Source organism: Panicum hallii, chromosome 1 (genome assembly GCF_002211085.1).
Source record: "Panicum hallii strain FIL2 chromosome 1, PHallii_v3.1, whole genome shotgun sequence".
NCBI classification, from domain to species: domain Eukaryota; kingdom Viridiplantae; phylum Streptophyta; class Magnoliopsida; order Poales; family Poaceae; genus Panicum; species Panicum hallii.
The window spans coordinates 10,195,151-10,214,203 of NC_038042.1; the positions used below are offsets into that span (position 1 = coordinate 10,195,151).

The following is a 19,053-nucleotide window of genomic DNA, read 5'->3' on the forward strand; positions in this document are numbered from 1 at the left end:
TGTGCAGGTCCTGTAATAACCCATTCAAATGACCATCATCGTAGTTGTCATCCTCAGTCACACCTAACCCATGTAATGAACCATAACTGTCATCCTCGGTCACACCTGCCCCATGTATCCAACTATCAGCAGGGTCATGCACATCGACATGATGCTCACCAACATATGCATTGCAGTTCTCTCCGTGATGAATCCATCGAGTATATGTAGCTTCCATGCCGTTCATCAATATATGCCTCTCCACAAGAACTTGATGCAGGTACTTCTGATTAAGGCATCTACTACATGGGCACAAAATTTGTTCATCCTCACCAAATTTTCCGTGAACAAAGTTCATAAATTCTTTGACACCATTGATGAATTCACGGGAAAATAGCCTAGCATGCACCCAACTTCTATTCATCTGATGAAACATTGCAGAGTACCTCAAATCAACATTTTGCCTGTAGATAAAAACTGAATCTAATATGCTACAGAAACGTACCTTGGGGCTGTTCACCGATGCTGAGGTAGGGAAGAAGGTGTGCCTTTGCGTGGGGGATAGGAGCACTGGTAGTGCAGCCGACCGCGCTATGCGGCGCTGCAGCGTGGCCGCGGATATATGCTATGGATGGCAGCAGCAGCGTGGAGAACAGGAGCACTAGTAGGGCCAAATTGCAGCACCGTGGCCACCGGCAGCAGAAGCGTGGCCATTGGCAGCAGAAGCATCGCCACTGGTGGCCGGTACTCGATGACGGCCGCGGTGCGGCTTACCAATGGGGGGAAGGGGGCAACGGCGACTTAATCACCTTCCTCCACCGGCGAGCAGAGTCGCAGTTGTCGGCGGAGGCGGAGGTGGGGAGCAGGGGGCGGCTCGGAGGGGGGGAGCAGGGGGCGGCGGCGCGCGGGGTGGGGAGAGCAGGGGGCGGCGGGGCGGCGCGGGGGGGGGTGGAGCAGGGGGCGGCGGGGCGGCGCGGGGGTGGGGGAGTAGGGGCAGGGGCCGGCGGCGCGGGGGGTGGGGGAGCAGGGGGCGGCGCGTGGGAGGGAGCAGGGGGTGGCGCGGGGTGGGGGGAGCAGGGGGTGGCAAAACGCGGGGGGAGCAGGGGAGGCGGGGCGGCGCGGGGGGGGGGGGGGTGGGGGGACCAGGGGCCAGCGGGAGGGGACGTTTCCTTACTAGCAATCTGTGATGATTTTTAGAATTTGTCATAAAAACTGGGCCTAAATAGAAGGTTGTATGGGCTATTTGTAAATCTGTGACAAAATTCATAAATCGTCATAGATGTTACTCCGATTGTGACGTTTCCGATAAACGTCATTGGAAATCTGTCATAGATTAAAGGAATTCTTGTAGTGAGTGTTGCTGAGATCAGGATCTCGAAGGTGCAAGGAACACAAAGTTTAGACAGGTTCGGGCCGCCGAGAGCGTAATACCCTATGTCCTGTGTGGTTTGTATTGCCTTATGTGGTGATCGGGTGATCTTCTTGTTTGGAGGGGTTCTCTGTCCGCCCTTATATAGTCTGGGGTGACAGGGTTACATGGAATTTCTAGTCGGATACGAGCCCAGGAGTCCTACCCGAGTACTTTTCGGGTAGTTTCCTACTATCTCCGACTAGTTTTACTACTGTATAAGTAGTTCTACTATTCTACGAGTAGTTACAACTAGTGTAGGGCATGGGCCATATCCGACCCCTTATCCTGTAAGATGTAGACCGTGTGCATAGTCCCGTGGGCCCAGGTGTGACACAACCAGACCTAAAACTAGTTCAACCGGACCCACTAGGGGAGATGAGGTACGAGGGTAGAGGGCCTAACTTCAGTTAGCCAACTCTTTACTCAGATAACTTGTTACTCACTAACTTCATTTGCTTCGGCGGCTGGAAGAGGACGGACTTCAGAAAGGGGTGAGAGGGGAGTACAACGGCAACCTGCTACTAGTGCTATGAAAACACCCGAACGTGGTGGACTAAGAGGGACGGACAGGGCTGTCACCACCTGCCGTGTGCCACACTATTCCGTGGGGTGGAACACAACCCAAGGTAACTAACTAAGTTTAAGCACCATGCCTAAACTATCGAGTCACGATAAAGAGCAAACTCAAATAGGTAGAACTTGCTACCTACGTAGATAGGGGAAATTGGTAGACACGTGCCGCGCTAGTGGCAGGCCGGCCGGCCTCTCCTAGGCCGGCCCGCCTAGGATTTTGGCCATCTGTCACCACCCTTCTTGTGGACACTCCTGATGTTCTCCTGGAGGTGGTGGCAGTTGCGTTGGTCTTAAGTTAGGAAGTTGGAGGCCGACCGGCTTGGTCAAGGCCGGTCGGTCTGGCTCTGGCTCGTCTCAGCCCTCCATTGTACCGACTCGTCCATCAATGCGTGCATATACTCAAGGAAGGCAGTTTTGAGCCTAAAGAGCAGGGTAGACACTGCATGTGGGTCCATCAATCTATGGCTTAGGCCTTTTGACCATAGGATGTGTTCCTTTGAGATGTGCCGATCAGGATGACATGAACTTGCGTCTGTGAGCATGCAAGTGAAGTTTGAGCCTGAAAGGCCACAGTGCTAGGCCGGCCGGGCTGGGATTTCTCCCGTTTCAGCCCAATTTCATACAGTGAGCTCCTGAAATAAAATAAACAACAAACCTAGTAGAACTCATCAGTGTAAATGATTTTAACATGATTATGCCATAAAAGTATGAAATCCGGAGAAATGTTGCCGGTAAAAATCATGAAAATCGACCGCCAACAGGGTTGTGGCTGTTGGAGTTGGGCTTGATGGGCTGAGGCTTAAGTCATTTTGGCTCGTGAGCAGTTCACAAACAGCTTGAGCTGGCTCATTTAATTGATGACCTGAAACGCTAGCTCAGCTCATTACAAAAACACAACGAGCCGAACCAAGCCAAGACGAGCTAGCCATGAGCTGAGCGAGTTGCGAGCTTTTTGTCCGGTCCTAGCAGGATGTAATATGCAAAATTATTAGAATTCCAGTTCAGCTCATTGAGACCTGTGTCTTCCAGTGAGGTGGAATTAGTCTCACATTGCTAGCTATATGGTCCAAACATAGTACCTCTGTGTTAACTTTTTTTTTACATAAAACGGACACTCTATGTGAGATGCTATGCATATCCTTACATGTTCTACATGAGAGATAGGCCATAAGCAGATTATGTATGATGTGATTTTACCATATAAAACCATATCCTTTGTGAGCCAAGGTGCCTAGTGAAAGACCTAAGATCTAGCCGATATATGCTTTGATCACCTACATGGCATATCTAGCACGGTTTTAAATAGTGGGCTATAACCCGATTTAGAGGAGCTATAACAGTTTGAAAGGGTAGACATGAAGATATCATTGTTTGTGATGCTACAGCCGCTACGCTAAAGCACAATTTAATAATGCTGAATACAATAGCAATAGCGTTAGCGTTTATTTATCCCTGCTATTATGGTTTGTTCTGGTGGACCAAAATATCAACCTAGGTAGCCACCTACTCAAATTCACAACCCACGGAGGCCCTTCTCGATTTTGCAGCCCATGCAGGCCCAATATGACTTCATCTAATCCCTAGAACCCTTAGTCCCAGACTCCATCACATATTCCCCATCTCCCCTTTCAAGAAACTGTCGCGGCGCCGCACTGGCCGGCCGTTGCTTGAGAGTTGCAACCAGCGGCGGTGGCGGTGGTTGTGGCTTGCGAGCGGGGACCGTGGACGTTGCGACTGGTTGCGGCTGCTGCTTGCAATCGGCCACCACCATCTCGACTTGTCCCGGTCACCGTGTAGCCAGGCAAGTTCAAGTACCTCTCACCCTGGCGCTACCATACTCTGCTTGTCTATGTTCCTTTCTTTAGAGTTTATAGTTTGGAATAAATTCGATTTTGCATCTATCTACACTCTACAGGCTAGAAAATGGATTCGAATAATCAAGTCACTACAAAGCACCAAACCTAATTTTTCTTGTGGCCTAGATGAAACCATCAAGGAATATATTTTGCTTAGCTGCCAAGAAATATTTCCTTATGTACATTCCAAACTGACAAGGAAATTTCTCATTATGCTGGGGTTGTTACAAACTGCTAAGCAAAGTGCATTACAATCAATACTGACCACTCATCGTGCTTACAGAATTAGTACCTCCAGCACATGTTCTAATGAGTTGTCCATTGAATATGGGGTGTGTGTGTGTAGTATGTTTGAGATACTGCATTAGAGTGCAATAAGTTGATGTGCAACTCAAGCACTAATTCATCTCTGCATGCCATTGGGTGCATACTCAATTAGTTTTAGTATGCATCCATGCACCACCTGTTCTAACATGTCTAAGTTACAAACACGCAAGGTGACCACACCAAACAATGATCTGTAACCTAAAATTAAGTCATGGGGTGGGGTTAGCACTCCACTTCGAGAAAAAAAATATCTACATCTATTCCCTAAGGGGGAGATTGAACATCACCCAGTGGTTCATTGATGCCTAACGCATACCTTCCTGAAGCCACTCAACTAGCACAGATAGCTTGCATCTGGGGTTAGTTGACCAATGACACATTTAGGAACTCAACATCTTTTGGATTGTCCTGTAACAACATTGCAATTGATTCGGGTCATGTTATCTAGTTGATGTAGTAATGCCCATTGCAGGACATGATTTGCACAGGTGATTATGGGATAGTTGAAGTTACCTTAACATGTTCAGCATTTTGATCAGGAGCAACTGTTACCATGAAGTTGTCCTCATCCCACAAAGAGCCACTCAGATCTTTAAGCCTGCATATCTTAACCAATCTAGCCCATCTCTTACGAAGGTGATTGTACACCTGAGTTCCAGTAAACTCAATGCCATAAAATTTAGACAGAGCACTTGCCACTTTGTTCAGGTGCACAACCACTTGAACCCTTTAACAGTATTCACCCCTTCTGCCACAAGATCAGTGAAACGACATAGCACAAAACCAGACATCACATTGGTCCACTGCAACCTATCATGGGCAGCATTGCCATTCCCACCATTTCCTTCCTTACCTCCTACTACCTCTTGCACATCATCAAGGCTAGGTCCACCAACCAAATCAGCCACCCCTACTCAAATTTATTTCCAATTGTTCCTAGTGAAAAAATGAAATAAAGGGTAAAGACAGGATAATAATGCAAATCCAAAAAGGAAACAAATTATGACATGAAAATAAGATTAAACTTAGGAAAATCATCATTCAATAGCAAATGGTGTAGGAATATAGCATCTGTTGGGCCCAAGTGTCTCTCTTAGCTGTCCAGGTGGTATTGTCCATTAGCACATCATTGGGTATTACTTCATTAAAATGATTAGCATCCCATCCCTCCTTTGGAGGAATGTGCTCATCCATTCCATGCCTTAGTATTAGTTATGCAGGGTACAACAGGCAAGGACTAGCTTCACTTAGGTCCTGTAAGGATGAAAAGGCTTCTTGTAGAGGATCTTGAACCTATTCTTAATTGCACCAAAGGCTCTCTCTCCACTGTGACTCTTTGGGAGGAGTGCCTTAGGTTGAACAACTCTATTGGATTTGGAGGTCTGCTAGAAGGAGGGTGGTCGGGGGGGGGGGGGGGCGGGGGCGAGGAGGGGAGTAGGTACAGAGATAGAGCAACCAACACACCTACTTTGCTGACAGTGAAGGAAACCGAGCGAGCGAGAAGGGTGACAGAGACTGAGCGAGCAAGAATGGCGTGAGAGCAGAGACCGGAGAAGCCAAAGTGGAGGTGCTTGGTCTTGTGCGAATGAGCATGCGGTAACCCTAGCACCCGATGGGGTTTTGTTCCCTGCAATTGTGGGCTGCGAGCAAAAGGAGTTGTGCCAAGAACCATGGCCACAACAAGCACAAGCTAGCCTGCATCATCAGTTTGTTACGCAGATGAATCCTATTCCTATCAATGCAGACTAGACGGGTGCTTTTACATTTCCCAGGCTAGGCTAACAGGCCTATGCAGGCTAAAAAATAGAAGTGGGCTATATTTGGGGTGGATATCGAGCCGGTTTGTCTCAGCTCGTTATCTAAGTTAAATTAGCGAAAGATCATAGCTCGGCTCAGCTCATTAGGAGCTTGAGCCAGCTTGCTTGGCTCATGAGCTCTCGATGACGGAGAGAGATGCGACGAAGACGGTGTGGTGGATAAGGGCGTGAGGCCACCTCAATGGTAGACCGAAGCAAAGGAAGGTAGCTGTGTTGGACCTTGGTGCCACCTCCGGCCTCGCGAGCTTGAGCTCAACGGAGATGTCGCAATAGAATTTGAAGCACCTCATCGTCCTCTATGACCCGGTGCTGAATCGAGGGAACTGATGTACGTGACGGCATGACAGCATCTTGTGCACCTCAAGGACACAGGCCTAAGGATCCCGACGTGCATCTCCACCATCGGCTCCGCACGGCTGAGGGCCTCCCTCCACTAGGCCTCCATGCAAGAGATCTCCTACATCAGACCCATATGAATGGAGAATATCAAATCAAAGCTATTGGACAATGAATCATGGTCCTCAATCATTAGATACTCTCATTCGAGACAATGAAGTCAAAATAAATTCATCAATCAAAGTTGGAGCATCCCAACGGTCCAAGTCCTAGGGCATCACCTAAATGCAACATTAGCTAGGGCCTGGACACTATCGCCTAGGTGGAGCCAGAGGAAGGTGATGAAGATGGCTAGAGAGGAGGAGGGATTAGCCGCTGCAACAACCATTAAAACCCCTCGTCGGCAAGCCCCAAGCCCCCAACCAGATGACTATCGAATAAAGAAATAGATGAGTATAGAGAGGAGATAAGGATGAGACTTGAGAGGCTTTGGCTCGTTTGCTTTGGCGTTGCCATCGAATGCCTGCTGAGCCGCTCTTTAGGCTCATGATCTGCTCGCGAGTACCTTGAGATGGCTCGTTATCTTTAACGAGCAAAAATATGAGCTCAGCTCATTATAAAAATACATCGAGTTGAGCCAAGTCAAGTCGAGGGATCTAATGAGCTACATGCTTTTCGTCCAGCCCTAGATGTATCGTTGGATCCTGACTAGGGTGCTAGCCACCCAACCAATCACAATCACAGAGATCTTTCCTAGCTACTATAGGAGATCTTCGATGAACACCCCTACCTGGCGTGCTAGCTGTTGGTTTTTTATCTGCCAACCTATCGAGGGGATACCCCAAGGTAGTATATTTGTAGGTGGGGGATCGCCGGACCTACAGCTTGATGGTAAAAGCGAAGACACAGGACACTGGTTTATACAGGTTTGAGCCGCTAGAGTAGCATAATACCCTATGTTCTGTTTGGGCTGTTTGTATATTGCGCCCTGCGCTTGGGTGTTGTGTTGCCTAGTTTAGGCTTGAGTTGATTCTGTCGATCTATGTACCCTACCCTCCTTTATATACTCCATGGGGAGGGATTATTAGTCGGTTATAAGGTAGAAATCCTAGTAGGATTATAAGGTATGAGTCCTAGAAAGATTAAAAAGGAATCCTAGTAGGAGTCTGTCATCTTCCTTCCACTACTAGAAAACACGCCAAAAATCCACCCCAAAAGTACAAGCATGAAGATAACCCGATACTAATTCTAGTATTAGTACCGGATCATCTTCATGCCGGTACTTTTGAGGTGGATGGAAAGGACCAGGGGACCTTTAGTACCAGGTGGTAACACCACACGGTACCAAAGGCTAGACATTAGTACCGGGTGGTGCCGCCCGGTACTAAAGGGTCCTCCATTGGTTACTTCAAAAGAAAAGTATCTCCCATTCAATCACAACTGTTGTGTAGGTGAGATGGTAAGGGAGGTACACACGAGGCAAGAGGTCACGGGTTCAAATCTCGGCCACCGCACGCATGCGTATTTGGCATGAAAAAATCGAGTGACTTGTGACTTGTGCGTGTGCGGGCCTCTTCCCGAGTTTAATATTTTTTTTGACCAAGGTACCAGGTGGAACCTTCACCCGGTACTAAAGAGAGCCTTAGGCACCGGTTCTTTTATCCGGTGATGAAGACCGTGACTTTTAGTATCGGTCTCGTAGTACCGGTTTTAGAACGGGTGCCTAAGGTCCTTATCACCCGATACTATAAGGCCTTTTTCTAGTGGTGTTCCTTGCGGGTACTGAGGGATCTATCCATAACACTCCCTGGCGCCAATCATGCAAGGGTATGGGTTGCACCTCTTCCTTTTATTTCACCATGACACACAAACATGTAATTGATCCTAATAAGAGCACTGGATCAACGCAAATGCTATGCCTAGCCACTATTGCATGGATGACACCGCCAATCATGTACATGCGCAAAGTCGCCACTAAATCATCAACATTCCCACATTCACAGTAGACACGTGACATTTCTAAATTCATTATGGCTTTGTGCATTTGCTCATTTCTATTTCAATTTGTGCAAAAAAGTGTTGTTGATGTTAGTTACCACGTCTAAGATCATTACATCTAACAAAAGGTGAAGTACAATATATTAAATATGAGCTATTGGGCTAATTTGGTAGAAGTATAAAGAAAATAAACCAACAAGTAAACAAGTTGTTAATTGATTTCTAATACTAATATATATAAGACGTAATTTTGGCAAGTCCCGCACAATGCGGTCGAGGAGTTGAGCTAGCGATGAAAAAATAGGCTTTTCGCATACGTAAAGCCAGTATCTCAGGGTAACTCACGCAAGAGTCACGCAAAACTGTCTAAGTCCCACACACATATCCGCTCCCATGCACGATGAAAACTCTAAAGCTCAGATACCTACCACCGCCAGTGCCTTCTTGACCACACGCGGGATCCCAAAACCCTCATCCACCACCCCCTCGCCCTCTTCGTCTACCTCAAATCCACCTGCATCTCCTCCACCCTCCTACCCCACACCCACGGACACCGCTGGGCATCTTCACACATCTGGCCATCTACTCCAACCTAGTGCACCGATTGAGAGGTGGATCCACAAGGCAAAGAACAACATGGTCAAAGCAGCACCATTGTGGAGGGCTTGTGCCTGAAGAAGAAAGGTATATTTCACAGTAGGGCTTGCAGATCTATTGTAGGTAAGTACCCATATCCCCCTACATCTCATTCCCAAACATAAGGTGCTAAAAGTTCATGCCATCAGTGACGGCAGCAGCGACATGGCTTATTTCTCCTAATGATTTTTCTTCTTCAAATGCTAGTGGCTAAACCATATCGGCACCCTTTTGGCTATAGGGTTGTTAACAGACAGATCTGGTGCTACCGGAGTGGCGGACCTGCGCCTAGGGCCACCGAGACCGTGGACCTAGTCATGGTCCGGTAACATTCAATGCACTTCTTTAGCTTAGATGCAAAATGAATAGGCTAATCAAGCAAGCAGCGCCCGTTCCCACCAGGCAGCAATTTAGTAGGTAGCATGCGCGCCCCTCGCGAGTCGCGCCGGCCCCGGCCCGTCTGCCCACCTATTGCTGCCACCTGCCTGGCTGGTTCACAGCATGCTCGCATTGGCGACCACCGGCCGCCCGAGGCGAGCCCTCGTCATTCGTGAAGTCGCCCCTCGCCGGCTCGCCCGTCGTCGGCAGCTCGTTGATTCTCGGCATCTTCGTCGCGTGCGGGCTGGGGCTGCGGCGAGTACCGCCAGCCGGAAGGCATCAAAATGAAGTCGACGAACTTTGGCACCTTATTTCCCTCTTATTTTTGTCACACAACTGAATGAAGTCGACGAAATTAACCCTGCACCTTGAGCTCCTGAACAAGCAACAGATCGATCTCCTCCACCACCATCTCAAGATACTGAACATGAAACAAGTGGGACTAGAATTTGTGCTACACATACAAAATTCAACCAATTTGATCCCCTTTTACGAGAAGAAACAATAAGAACCAGAACTAGTGTGCCTGCTATAGAGCTAAGCTAGAATTTTGGCCCTAGTCTTGATCAATTCCTGGGTCCTCCACTGCCTACCACAACTGGATCTGGTACCTCTATTGCTACTTTAGATGGATGTTGGTTGGGTAGGCTCAGCACTGGTAGGGATGGATCACATGGAGACAGGAAGGCAGAAACCACATATGAGTTCAGTGCAAGAAGCCATGTGTGAGTGACTCCATGGTGGTTGATAATGGATATGAAGTGGTTTCGGGAGAGGAAAGCAATGGTATGGATGTTGAAACTGTTGGAAGGAGCCGGGCAAAAGCCTTCCCTATATTTTTATTAGGAAGATAGAAGCAATGCTCCTTGGCAAACCACTCTCCCCATTGTGGGTACGGTGTTATTGTCTGGTGTCCTCCACCATCTATCAAAAGTACTCTTCAGGTGACAACGTTGTCCTTGGTTCCTAGGATGGGAGTTGATGGCACTACTGGTAGCATCGTTTTCTCCATGGAGGTCTCATTAGACCGTTGCCACCTTTTAACATTCCATCAAGGATGGTGGTCATGCTCTAGATTATCATGACTACAATGGGTCCATATGTGAGGCTACAGAGCATCTCTCTTCAATATTCTCTCTCTCGTTCCTAGCCCTTCCCATCCATAATAAGATTTTAGATATTGACTAGGATCCCATGGGTGTTAGTGTATATGCTGGCTCGTAAGAGAGCAATAAGCGACATGGGAGTGCCTTGATCACGTCTTTTTGCAGATCAGCATTACATAGCGGTGGTTGTTTTGGTTTCAGGCTAGATGGGCCATACAATATTTGCATTCCATGGAGTCGTACGGGGTGGTGAAGGCTTTGTGGTCTGAGTGATGATATATAGAGATGCAGGCAGTGGGGTGTAGAGACCGGCAAAAAGCTGCCAGTGAAGTGTTTTTGTAGCAGTAGCGACTGGCATAGTGTTGTGGAGATTATGGATGTACGCTTTCTATGTAGTGAGCCGGTGCGTATTTTCATTTTCCTGACTAGCCATAGAGTCCAATTGTTGTTACAATTGTTGTTAGTGTTGTTTTTTTTCTTCAGGTAGCCTCACGGGTCTGTCCACTTGTACTCACTACTGGAGAGCGCTTCATCCATGCCGGCTAACCTCATCACTACCGGTTATTGAGCTGGCACAAGAAAGCCGGTGTGGCTGAGGGTTGGCTATTCGTGCCAGTGTAGAATCTGCCTCGGATAACCATTATCTCTTGTGGCTTCAGTTTTGAGTAGGCACAGATAAATAATTATGTGAACCCGCTTGGAAATCCATTTGGCATGGACGTTTAGCGTATCCCTACCGACACTAATTATGGCCATGCATGACTGTTAACGTATCACTACCGATGTTAGTTACATGATGGCTCAGATAGTTTTTCCAGGCCCAAAAAGAAGAGACCAACACAAATCACCAAATGCACAATATAGTCATATATAGGAAGAGAATAATTAAACAAATAACATAAATTAAAGATGAAGAGAAACATGAAATAGTAGCCTCAGTTCACCAAGTTGACTTTCACCTCAAAGTTCAGCCCCTTGGATGTGGTCATTGTGATAGTGGAAATCATCACTTACTTTCCCTTTAGTTGCTAGAACCCTAGAATTGGCTCCTTCCTTTTTCCTTAAATTTCTACCTCAACTCTTACCACATAACTCTTCTCTCCTCATCCAATATTACTATTGTTAGGATAAATTCAAAGTCACATCCATTAGGACACTGAACAAGATTTTGGTGGGAACCTAGAACATTGGGAATCTTAGGATTTGAAGCTATACCTAGTAAGGATGAACCGTTCAGTGGGGCAACAGATGATGGAGTCAGGTAGAGGAAGCCACATCCAAGATTTATACCGTTCGAATAAAATTCCATGTCACATCCATTAGGATATCGAACAGGATTGCTGGGGATCTGGAACATTGGGGCTCTTAGGGTTTTAAGTTGTACCTAGAAAGGATGAATCGCTTAGTGCAGCAGTAGATGATGGACCTGAGTAGAGGAAGCCGTTAGAAGGAGTTAAGCAAACAGATGACAGAGTCGAGCAACTGCATCCACTCCACTGGAGCGAGAAGGCGAAGGTGGCGAGCCGTGAGTGGCAGCAGTGTGAGGAGGAGCTGCACCCAGGTGGCGAAGGCCACAGCCATCGTGCCGACCCCGCCGGCTGAGGAGGAGCCACCAAGATAGCCTGCCGTGGGATGGGATGCCAACTAGTGGGTAGGTCGATGGAGCCCCTTGGGTTGGTCGGAGGATCAGATCAGTCTCCACCTAGTAGCCCGTTGTTGCTTCCCGTCTACTTCTCTCTTGTTTGCTACATATATATATAGGCTCGATCACGATCATTGTTGGTGCTTGTGCTAGATCCAGTTAAGGTGGAACCGCATGGGGATCTAGCAGAGGAGGATGTGGGAATGCCATGTTAGGGTGGGGAGGGGCGTCAATGGTGATTGCGGACCAGAGAGAGGTGTCAATGAGTTAGGGGAGAGAGATTAAAGCTGAGGGAGAGAAAGACAGCTTTTGGAGACTTCGATATTTTGATATCTGATTCGTAGTGAGGTTAGTCTCCAACAGGTGACTCGTAAGGGCACCCAAATCCAAAATAGGTCTTCGATGGTATTGATTCAGCCTCCAACAAAGTACCTATGCAGGAGACCCATTTTGCATGCCAGAGGAGGCACAATCTAAATCTGAGTATCCTCTCCCCTAAGGCCCATTTGCAGAAATGGTCCTCCGACAAAATAGTACAAATATTTAAATTAAAGAGGGTTGGAGGTGCACCTAATAGTCACCCATTTGCACCCCTATCTATGATGAATGGCATCTCAGGGAACTAGTAGTAACCTAGCATGACGTCACAAACACGTCCTTATGTGGCACATCTCTAACGATGTTTCACAAACATGTTTTTACGCATCTGTAATACAAATATCTTCTTTCTGTGTTTTTCTGGTAGTGTCTCCTCCGAAAGGCTAAGGCTAGGTTTGGTTACTACAGGGTTTATTATAAACCCTGTCACATCGGATGTTTGGATGCTAATTAGGAGTATTAAATATAGATTAATGACAAAACAATTTTCATATCCCCTAGACTTTATTGCGAGACGAATCTATTAAGCCCAATTAGTTCACGATTAGCCCATGTGATGCTACAGTAAATATATTCTAATCATGGATTAAGTAGGCTTAATAGATTCGTCTCGCGAATAAACCCTAGGCTTATGCAGTTACTTTTATAATTAGTTTATATTTAGTCTTTCTAATTGGTATCGAAATATTCGATGTGACAGGGCTTATTATAAGCACCTGGAATCCAAACAACCCCTAAGAAAGCCACTTTTGCAACACGTGAATTTGGGGATGTCTGGTTTTTCCGATACTTCAGTGCGTTCTTAAGATGTTAAGATTTATGTTTTTATGTTGCAAATGGTGTTCTGAGATGTTGCAACTTGGTTGGTTAGGATTTTTATGTTTCATCTGGTGCGTTAGGATGTTGTGACACTTGATTTGGGATGCCCTAGAAAATTTTCGGATGTTGGAATTGTGATGTCTTGACTACATGCACGTGGATGTTGTTTCCTGATCTTTCAGAGATAAGTTTTAAATGCTGCAATGGAACACGAAATTGAATTTGTCAGGTTTCAATGTTGAATTCTTGATTCTGTTTAGATCTTGTTTGTAATGTTGTTGTTGAAACAACAGTGAGTCAGTGAGAGAATTCCTGCACCTGACACCCACCGCCATCAAGATCACATCGTCGGACTGATGGCTGCATCGTCTCCGGAGTGGAACAGTCATTCCGGCAAGGAGAATGTCACCATGCCACAACCTCTGGAGGTCATGGTGCCCGTGGCAAAGAACAAGCGGAAGCGCAACTCCCCCGGTACGACCTGCCACCAGGTGAGCTAATCCGACTGTCTCCCGTGCTTTAGTCTCTCTTTTTGACTGTATGAGTTTGAGGTTTATGGATTTGATTCTTTTGCTTGTACATCCTCCGCAGTGCCGCCAGCCGACCAAAAATTTTGCCGGGGCTTGCAAGACAGTCAGGAAGAAGGGGCACTGCCCAATAAGATATTGTGGCAGGTGCCTACTCAATAGGTGAACCTTTCATCTCCTTATATTTCTTTGTCGCATTTGGCAGCCATCGTCCCTTTGATAGCCATCTTTGAGCCCTTGTAGGTATGGTGAGGCAGAGGTGCAGGCAGACTGGATCTGCCCCAAGTGCAGGGGCATCTGTAATTGCAGCTGCTGCAGGTGAATTTTTTGCATAGCCTATGTTGGGTAATTGCGCTTAATTCTCATGGCGGGGGTCTCTGGGATCATTCTATTATCAGTTTTGGCTGACTAATTATCTGGGTTTGTTTTATCAGGCGTAAGAAGGGTGAGATGCCCACAGGGAAACTGACCCATGCTGCCAAGGTTTCTGGGTGCACCTCTGTTCATGATCTCCTTCAAAAGGGGCCAGATGCTGTGGCTGCTGCGCAGGCGCAGAGATCTACTTCATCAAAGGTACCCTGCTGATTTCCATTAATTGGAGACCATATGCTACAAAATCCAGGTTCAGCATAGAAGTGCAAAACAGAAGTACTAGAGTGCTAGACAAAAATCAAACCAAAAACATAAATATTGTTTCCATTTCCTACTTTTGTTCTGCAAAGTTTATAGAGTTTAGGTTTAATCACCTTAGGCCTGACAATAGTCTATAGTGAAACTCCAGTTTCTCCACCTTTTGGAATCTTACCATCCATCTGGCAATTGTGGTCAGAAGGTCCTACTGTCTGACATTTAAATTCTATGATGTATCCTGCAAATTGTTCATTTTGGTTTATATGTTTGGCTGACCCCATTGTCATTAACATGCAGCAGGGCCCCATTGTTATTCCTACCAAGAAAAGGACCACCATCTACAGAGTAAACAACACTCTTGTTGATGGGAGGGCACCTTTGCCGAGGGATGAGAACCCTAATGCTATTGATAATAACATCGTGCAACCCAATGGTTCTCCAGTCCCTGACATTGCTGGTGCACAGCTTGCAGATGAAGACGTCACTGTGGCTCCAAAATTCTTTAAATTCCTCTGATGAGGTAGAAGATGAACCCGTTTTCGCACTATGATTGTGCATGACATGTTTTTTTTTAATGGGTGCATGACATTTGTCCTTGTTTGTATTTGGACGTCAGAATATTGGATTGGACCAGTGCCATGGTGTGTCGTCTTTCAAATACACTATTTAATTTATTTTCGAATAATAAATACACTATTTCTATATGCTGCTTTTGCAAATTCATCTTTTATAGCAGAACCTGTGCTCATTAATGTAGAGTTTTGTAAAATCACAGCAGGCGAAGCAAGAAATGTTGAGGTAGGCTGACATGCCATGTACTACTAGTAGGATGTAAGGTGATTGGAAAAGGAAAAAAATCCAGTGGGGACGGTCCCCAAAATCTCTTCCGTGCGGATCTACTCCGGATTGCTGCCGCGTGGACATCCTCTGGATCCGATGGCAACTGCTTTTAGCTCGGTTGCACTATCAGTCCAACGCGGCGTCTCAGCTCCCAGAGGGATGTAGATGGCTTGGGTCATTCCGGAACGTCGGTCTGGGCTCCAGGCTGACTCGACTACTCATGTCGACCGTCTCCCAACTCCCGAGTGTGTCGCCCGGTAGCTTGATCTCGTAGCCGCCGCATTCTTGGTCCGCCTTCGCCGTCTCCGGGCTCCGTGATGGACTAGCGCGAGCGCGAGTAGCAGGAATTCGAGGACGCCGTCGGCCCTCTCCCGCGTGGTCCGCTTCCTGCAGTTTGTGGAGCCTGCGCCGGCGGCCTTTGCGGTGCCCGGGTGCACCAACGCAGACGACGTGCAGCACGTCGGAGGCGCCTACCAGTTCCTTATCAGAACATGGTGGTGATTCTCCAAATTGAAGAAAGACATGGCTACTACATACCAGTGCCTACCAGTTCCTGCATAACAATCATCATGCTCTCAACTCTGAATACAGGTTCTGAACATTCAAGTACCAACGTACTCATTTCGCAAAATGCTGAACTACACCATGTATACCAACAGCATGATAGCATGATAATTGGCTAACTGTTCGCAATTCAAAGGGCATCAAGTGTAGTTATTGCTGAACTTACGTTGACTTATGCATTGAACAACCTCAATTCCGAGTAAAACGTACATGTCAAAGCGGCAGCGGGTTGAAGTTATCATCATATAGACATATACTATATAGTATATACTAGTAGCTCGGCTGGGGTAAGGTACAAAAGATTGGCAATCTGCATGCGCGCTTCCCCCATATGGATTGGAGTTGGAGAAGTATTAGGTTCAGTGTTCCATGGGAAAAGGAAAGAAAAGAATAGAATACAGTTCTTTTTTCTTTAGGGCAGTGCAAGAATAGAATACTATTCGACTTTGATGGCATAGCCGGAACGCTTTACGCAAGCCCAGCTAGGTTTGCCTTGCGCGTGATATACAGGTAGATGTGTGGTGATCTCTCTAGACACTCTAGAGCCCCATTATAAATTCGTACCTTGCGCAGGTCTAGTCATGTCCATGTCTACTAATTTGCCTCGGACCAATCATACCAATGCAAGCTCTCCATCAATTTGTAACTACTAGCTATATGCAAAGAAAATCTGTTGCTGAATTCCGCCCTTAGCCCTTCGATCCATTTCTACATTACATTCTCTCCATCTCTCCTTTATTCCATGGCCGACCAGACCCATGGCGCCGTGGACTCGCTGCTGGGCATCCTGTCGTCGGCGATCAAGGACGAGGCCAAGCTGCTGGGCGGTGTCGAGGGCGACATCCAGTTCATCAAGGACGAGATGGACTGCATGAACGGCTTCCTCATGCACCACAACAACACGGAGATGGTGCACGACGACCAGCGCTCCGCGCCTGGATGAAGCAGGTTCGCGAGATCGTCAAAATGGCCCAGGACTACATCGAGCTCTACAAGCGCGACCTCACCCCGCCGGAGAGCGGCCTCTGGGCATCCCTGCACCACTTTCCCGTGTACCTGCGGATGGCGCCCACGCGCCACCGCCTCGCCAAAAAGATCCGCGAGCTCAAGGTCCGGGTGCGCGAGGTCGGTGACGGTGAGAGGCGCCTGCGCTACGACGTCATGCTCCCGAAGGCGAGCCCCAAGACCAAGCCCAAGCCGGTCGCCAAAGACAGCAGTGTCGAGGGGAAGAGGGGAGATTTCCTACGTGCCTTGGAAGAAGAAGGTGGCACTGGCACTCATTCCCTGGCTTTTAACCGAGCCATCTCCATGCTTCCTTGTGACCTTGGAAGGGATGGTAGTGCAGCTCGCTCGACCCTAGAAATTAATGGAACAGGAGACCTCATGAGAAGGTGCTGCAATGGAGGAGGAGCCGCTGTGCTTTTCATTATGTGAAGACTGAAGCAGTGTTTGGTCAAGTCTTTCCTTATTTGTTCAAGATAAGAAGCGGGGAAATAAGGTATTAATGGAACAGGAGACCCGCGGTTGCAGGGCAGGTTTGCAAAGACGAAGTTGCATGGTGATGGCATGGGTCACTAGATCAAGGCTCGAGAGTCAAGATCTGTACTTTTCTCAGCTGCTATTTGTTGACAACTAGCCTATCAACCCGTGCTCCTACACGGGCTAATTAGAATTAATATAAAAATAAGATATATAGCTAATAACTATAATTATCTATCCTATACTCTCTTTTATCTATTAAATATTCACTACATGAAAGCAGGGTAATAGATAACGAGCAGTGACTTACATTGGTGACGGGCCTAGATTCTAGGTTACTAATGACCGATCATCGGTAATGGGCAAAGCCCGTTACCAATTACGTGCAAAATGTAACGGGCATTACCAATCACCGCATCCGGCTGCTTCTGCAGGGCCCACTATCAGTACTGATAACGGGCATCATCTGAGGCCCGTTACCTTTGATTTCTCACTAGTAACGGGCGCCGTTTCTAAAGCCTATTACCAATTACCCCGTGCGGCTGCTTCACTAGGCCCACTGTCAGTATTGCTAATAGGCGTCACTTGATACTCATTACTAAAGGTTGTTACCAATGATCCCGTGCGACTGCTTCGTTGGATCCACTATCAGTATTGGTAACGGACGTCATGTGACGCTCATTACAGAAGGTCAGTACCAATGACCCCGTGCGGCTGCTTCGCTAGGCCCACTATCAGTATTGGTAACGGGTGTCAATGACACCCGTTACCTTTGATTGGTCACTGGTAATGGGCTTCACTTGAAACCTGTTACCAATGACATATCAAAGGTAACGGATTTTATTTGGTGACTGTTACTAGTGATAAATCAAAGGTAACAGTCGTCACTTGAAGCCCGTTACCATTGATCTATGGAAGGTAATGGGTTACCTGTCAAAGGTAACGGGCTAAACATGATGCTCGTTACCTATAGTTGTGCCAGCCTAATTGGCTGGCCTATTTCCTGGCTACATCCTGAAACCAGTTAGGATTTGGCAGCCACCTTGAACCTGCAGGCAATATATATACTCTACAGCACCAAAGATAGGTTTACAATGCAGAAACGCAATATAAACATATCATCCCGTATCACAAGTTTACAATGCAGCCTCACATATCATTAAAGTTCACAATAATGTAATGTAACATAAACATACACATGTACATCAAGTTTAAATTTTCTGCACATGTCATAATCACAAGTTCCACAGTTTCAAAGTGGACCACAGTAGAAGCCGTCATCCGATTGGATGACATCCTTGATGATGAAATCGCATAGCATCTCCCTGATCGTCTCATATGTGTCTTCAGAAATTGGGCTGGGTGGAGCTTTATAATCCTGCAGAACACCAGAACACCACGCTTAATAAAAAGTATACTGGCAAATAGTAAATAAATAAAATAAGTGATTAATGCATAAACGCGCTATGAAGAGTACATACAACAACTTTTTTGTAGGTTTTTCCATCACACACTAGGTTCATCATGTTGTGTGCAACGTAGAAACCACATAGATGGTCCCTAGTGGTTGTTGAGCGCACTACAATACACAAAAATGTTATTGTAGATGAAATGGCATAAATTAAGGCAATACTGCATTGAAAATGGAATCCTTCATTTCTTTGCTAGAATTACATGAAACTCGGTCTTATGCGTGAGTTTCACTACTTTGAACTTTGGTTTCATTCCTTTAGTCTTCATGTACATTCTAAAGGCAC

The 19,053-nt window shown here is 46.8% G+C and overlaps 1 protein-coding gene across 2 annotated transcripts; it reads left to right on the forward strand.

The window, feature by feature from the left end:
- The first annotated feature begins 3,584 nt into the window (after positions 1-3,584).
- LOC112876405 (cell division cycle-associated 7-like protein) lies at positions 3,585-15,089 on the forward strand. 2 transcript variants are annotated; one of them, XM_025940508.1, is made up of 6 exons: positions 3,585-3,764; positions 13,550-13,747; positions 13,848-13,945; positions 14,027-14,101; positions 14,218-14,356; positions 14,711-15,089. In XM_025940508.1, the coding sequence occupies exons 2-6, from the start codon at positions 13,613-13,615 to the stop codon at positions 14,927-14,929; spliced, it is 666 nt and encodes a 221-aa protein (XP_025796293.1). In that variant the 5' UTR covers positions 3,585-3,764; positions 13,550-13,612; the 3' UTR covers positions 14,930-15,089. The 2 variants fall into 2 exon arrangements, with proteins under 2 accessions (XP_025796293.1, XP_025796300.1); XM_025940515.1 differs by having other exon boundaries at positions 14,714-15,088.
- Positions 15,090-19,053: the final 3,964 nt, after the last annotated feature.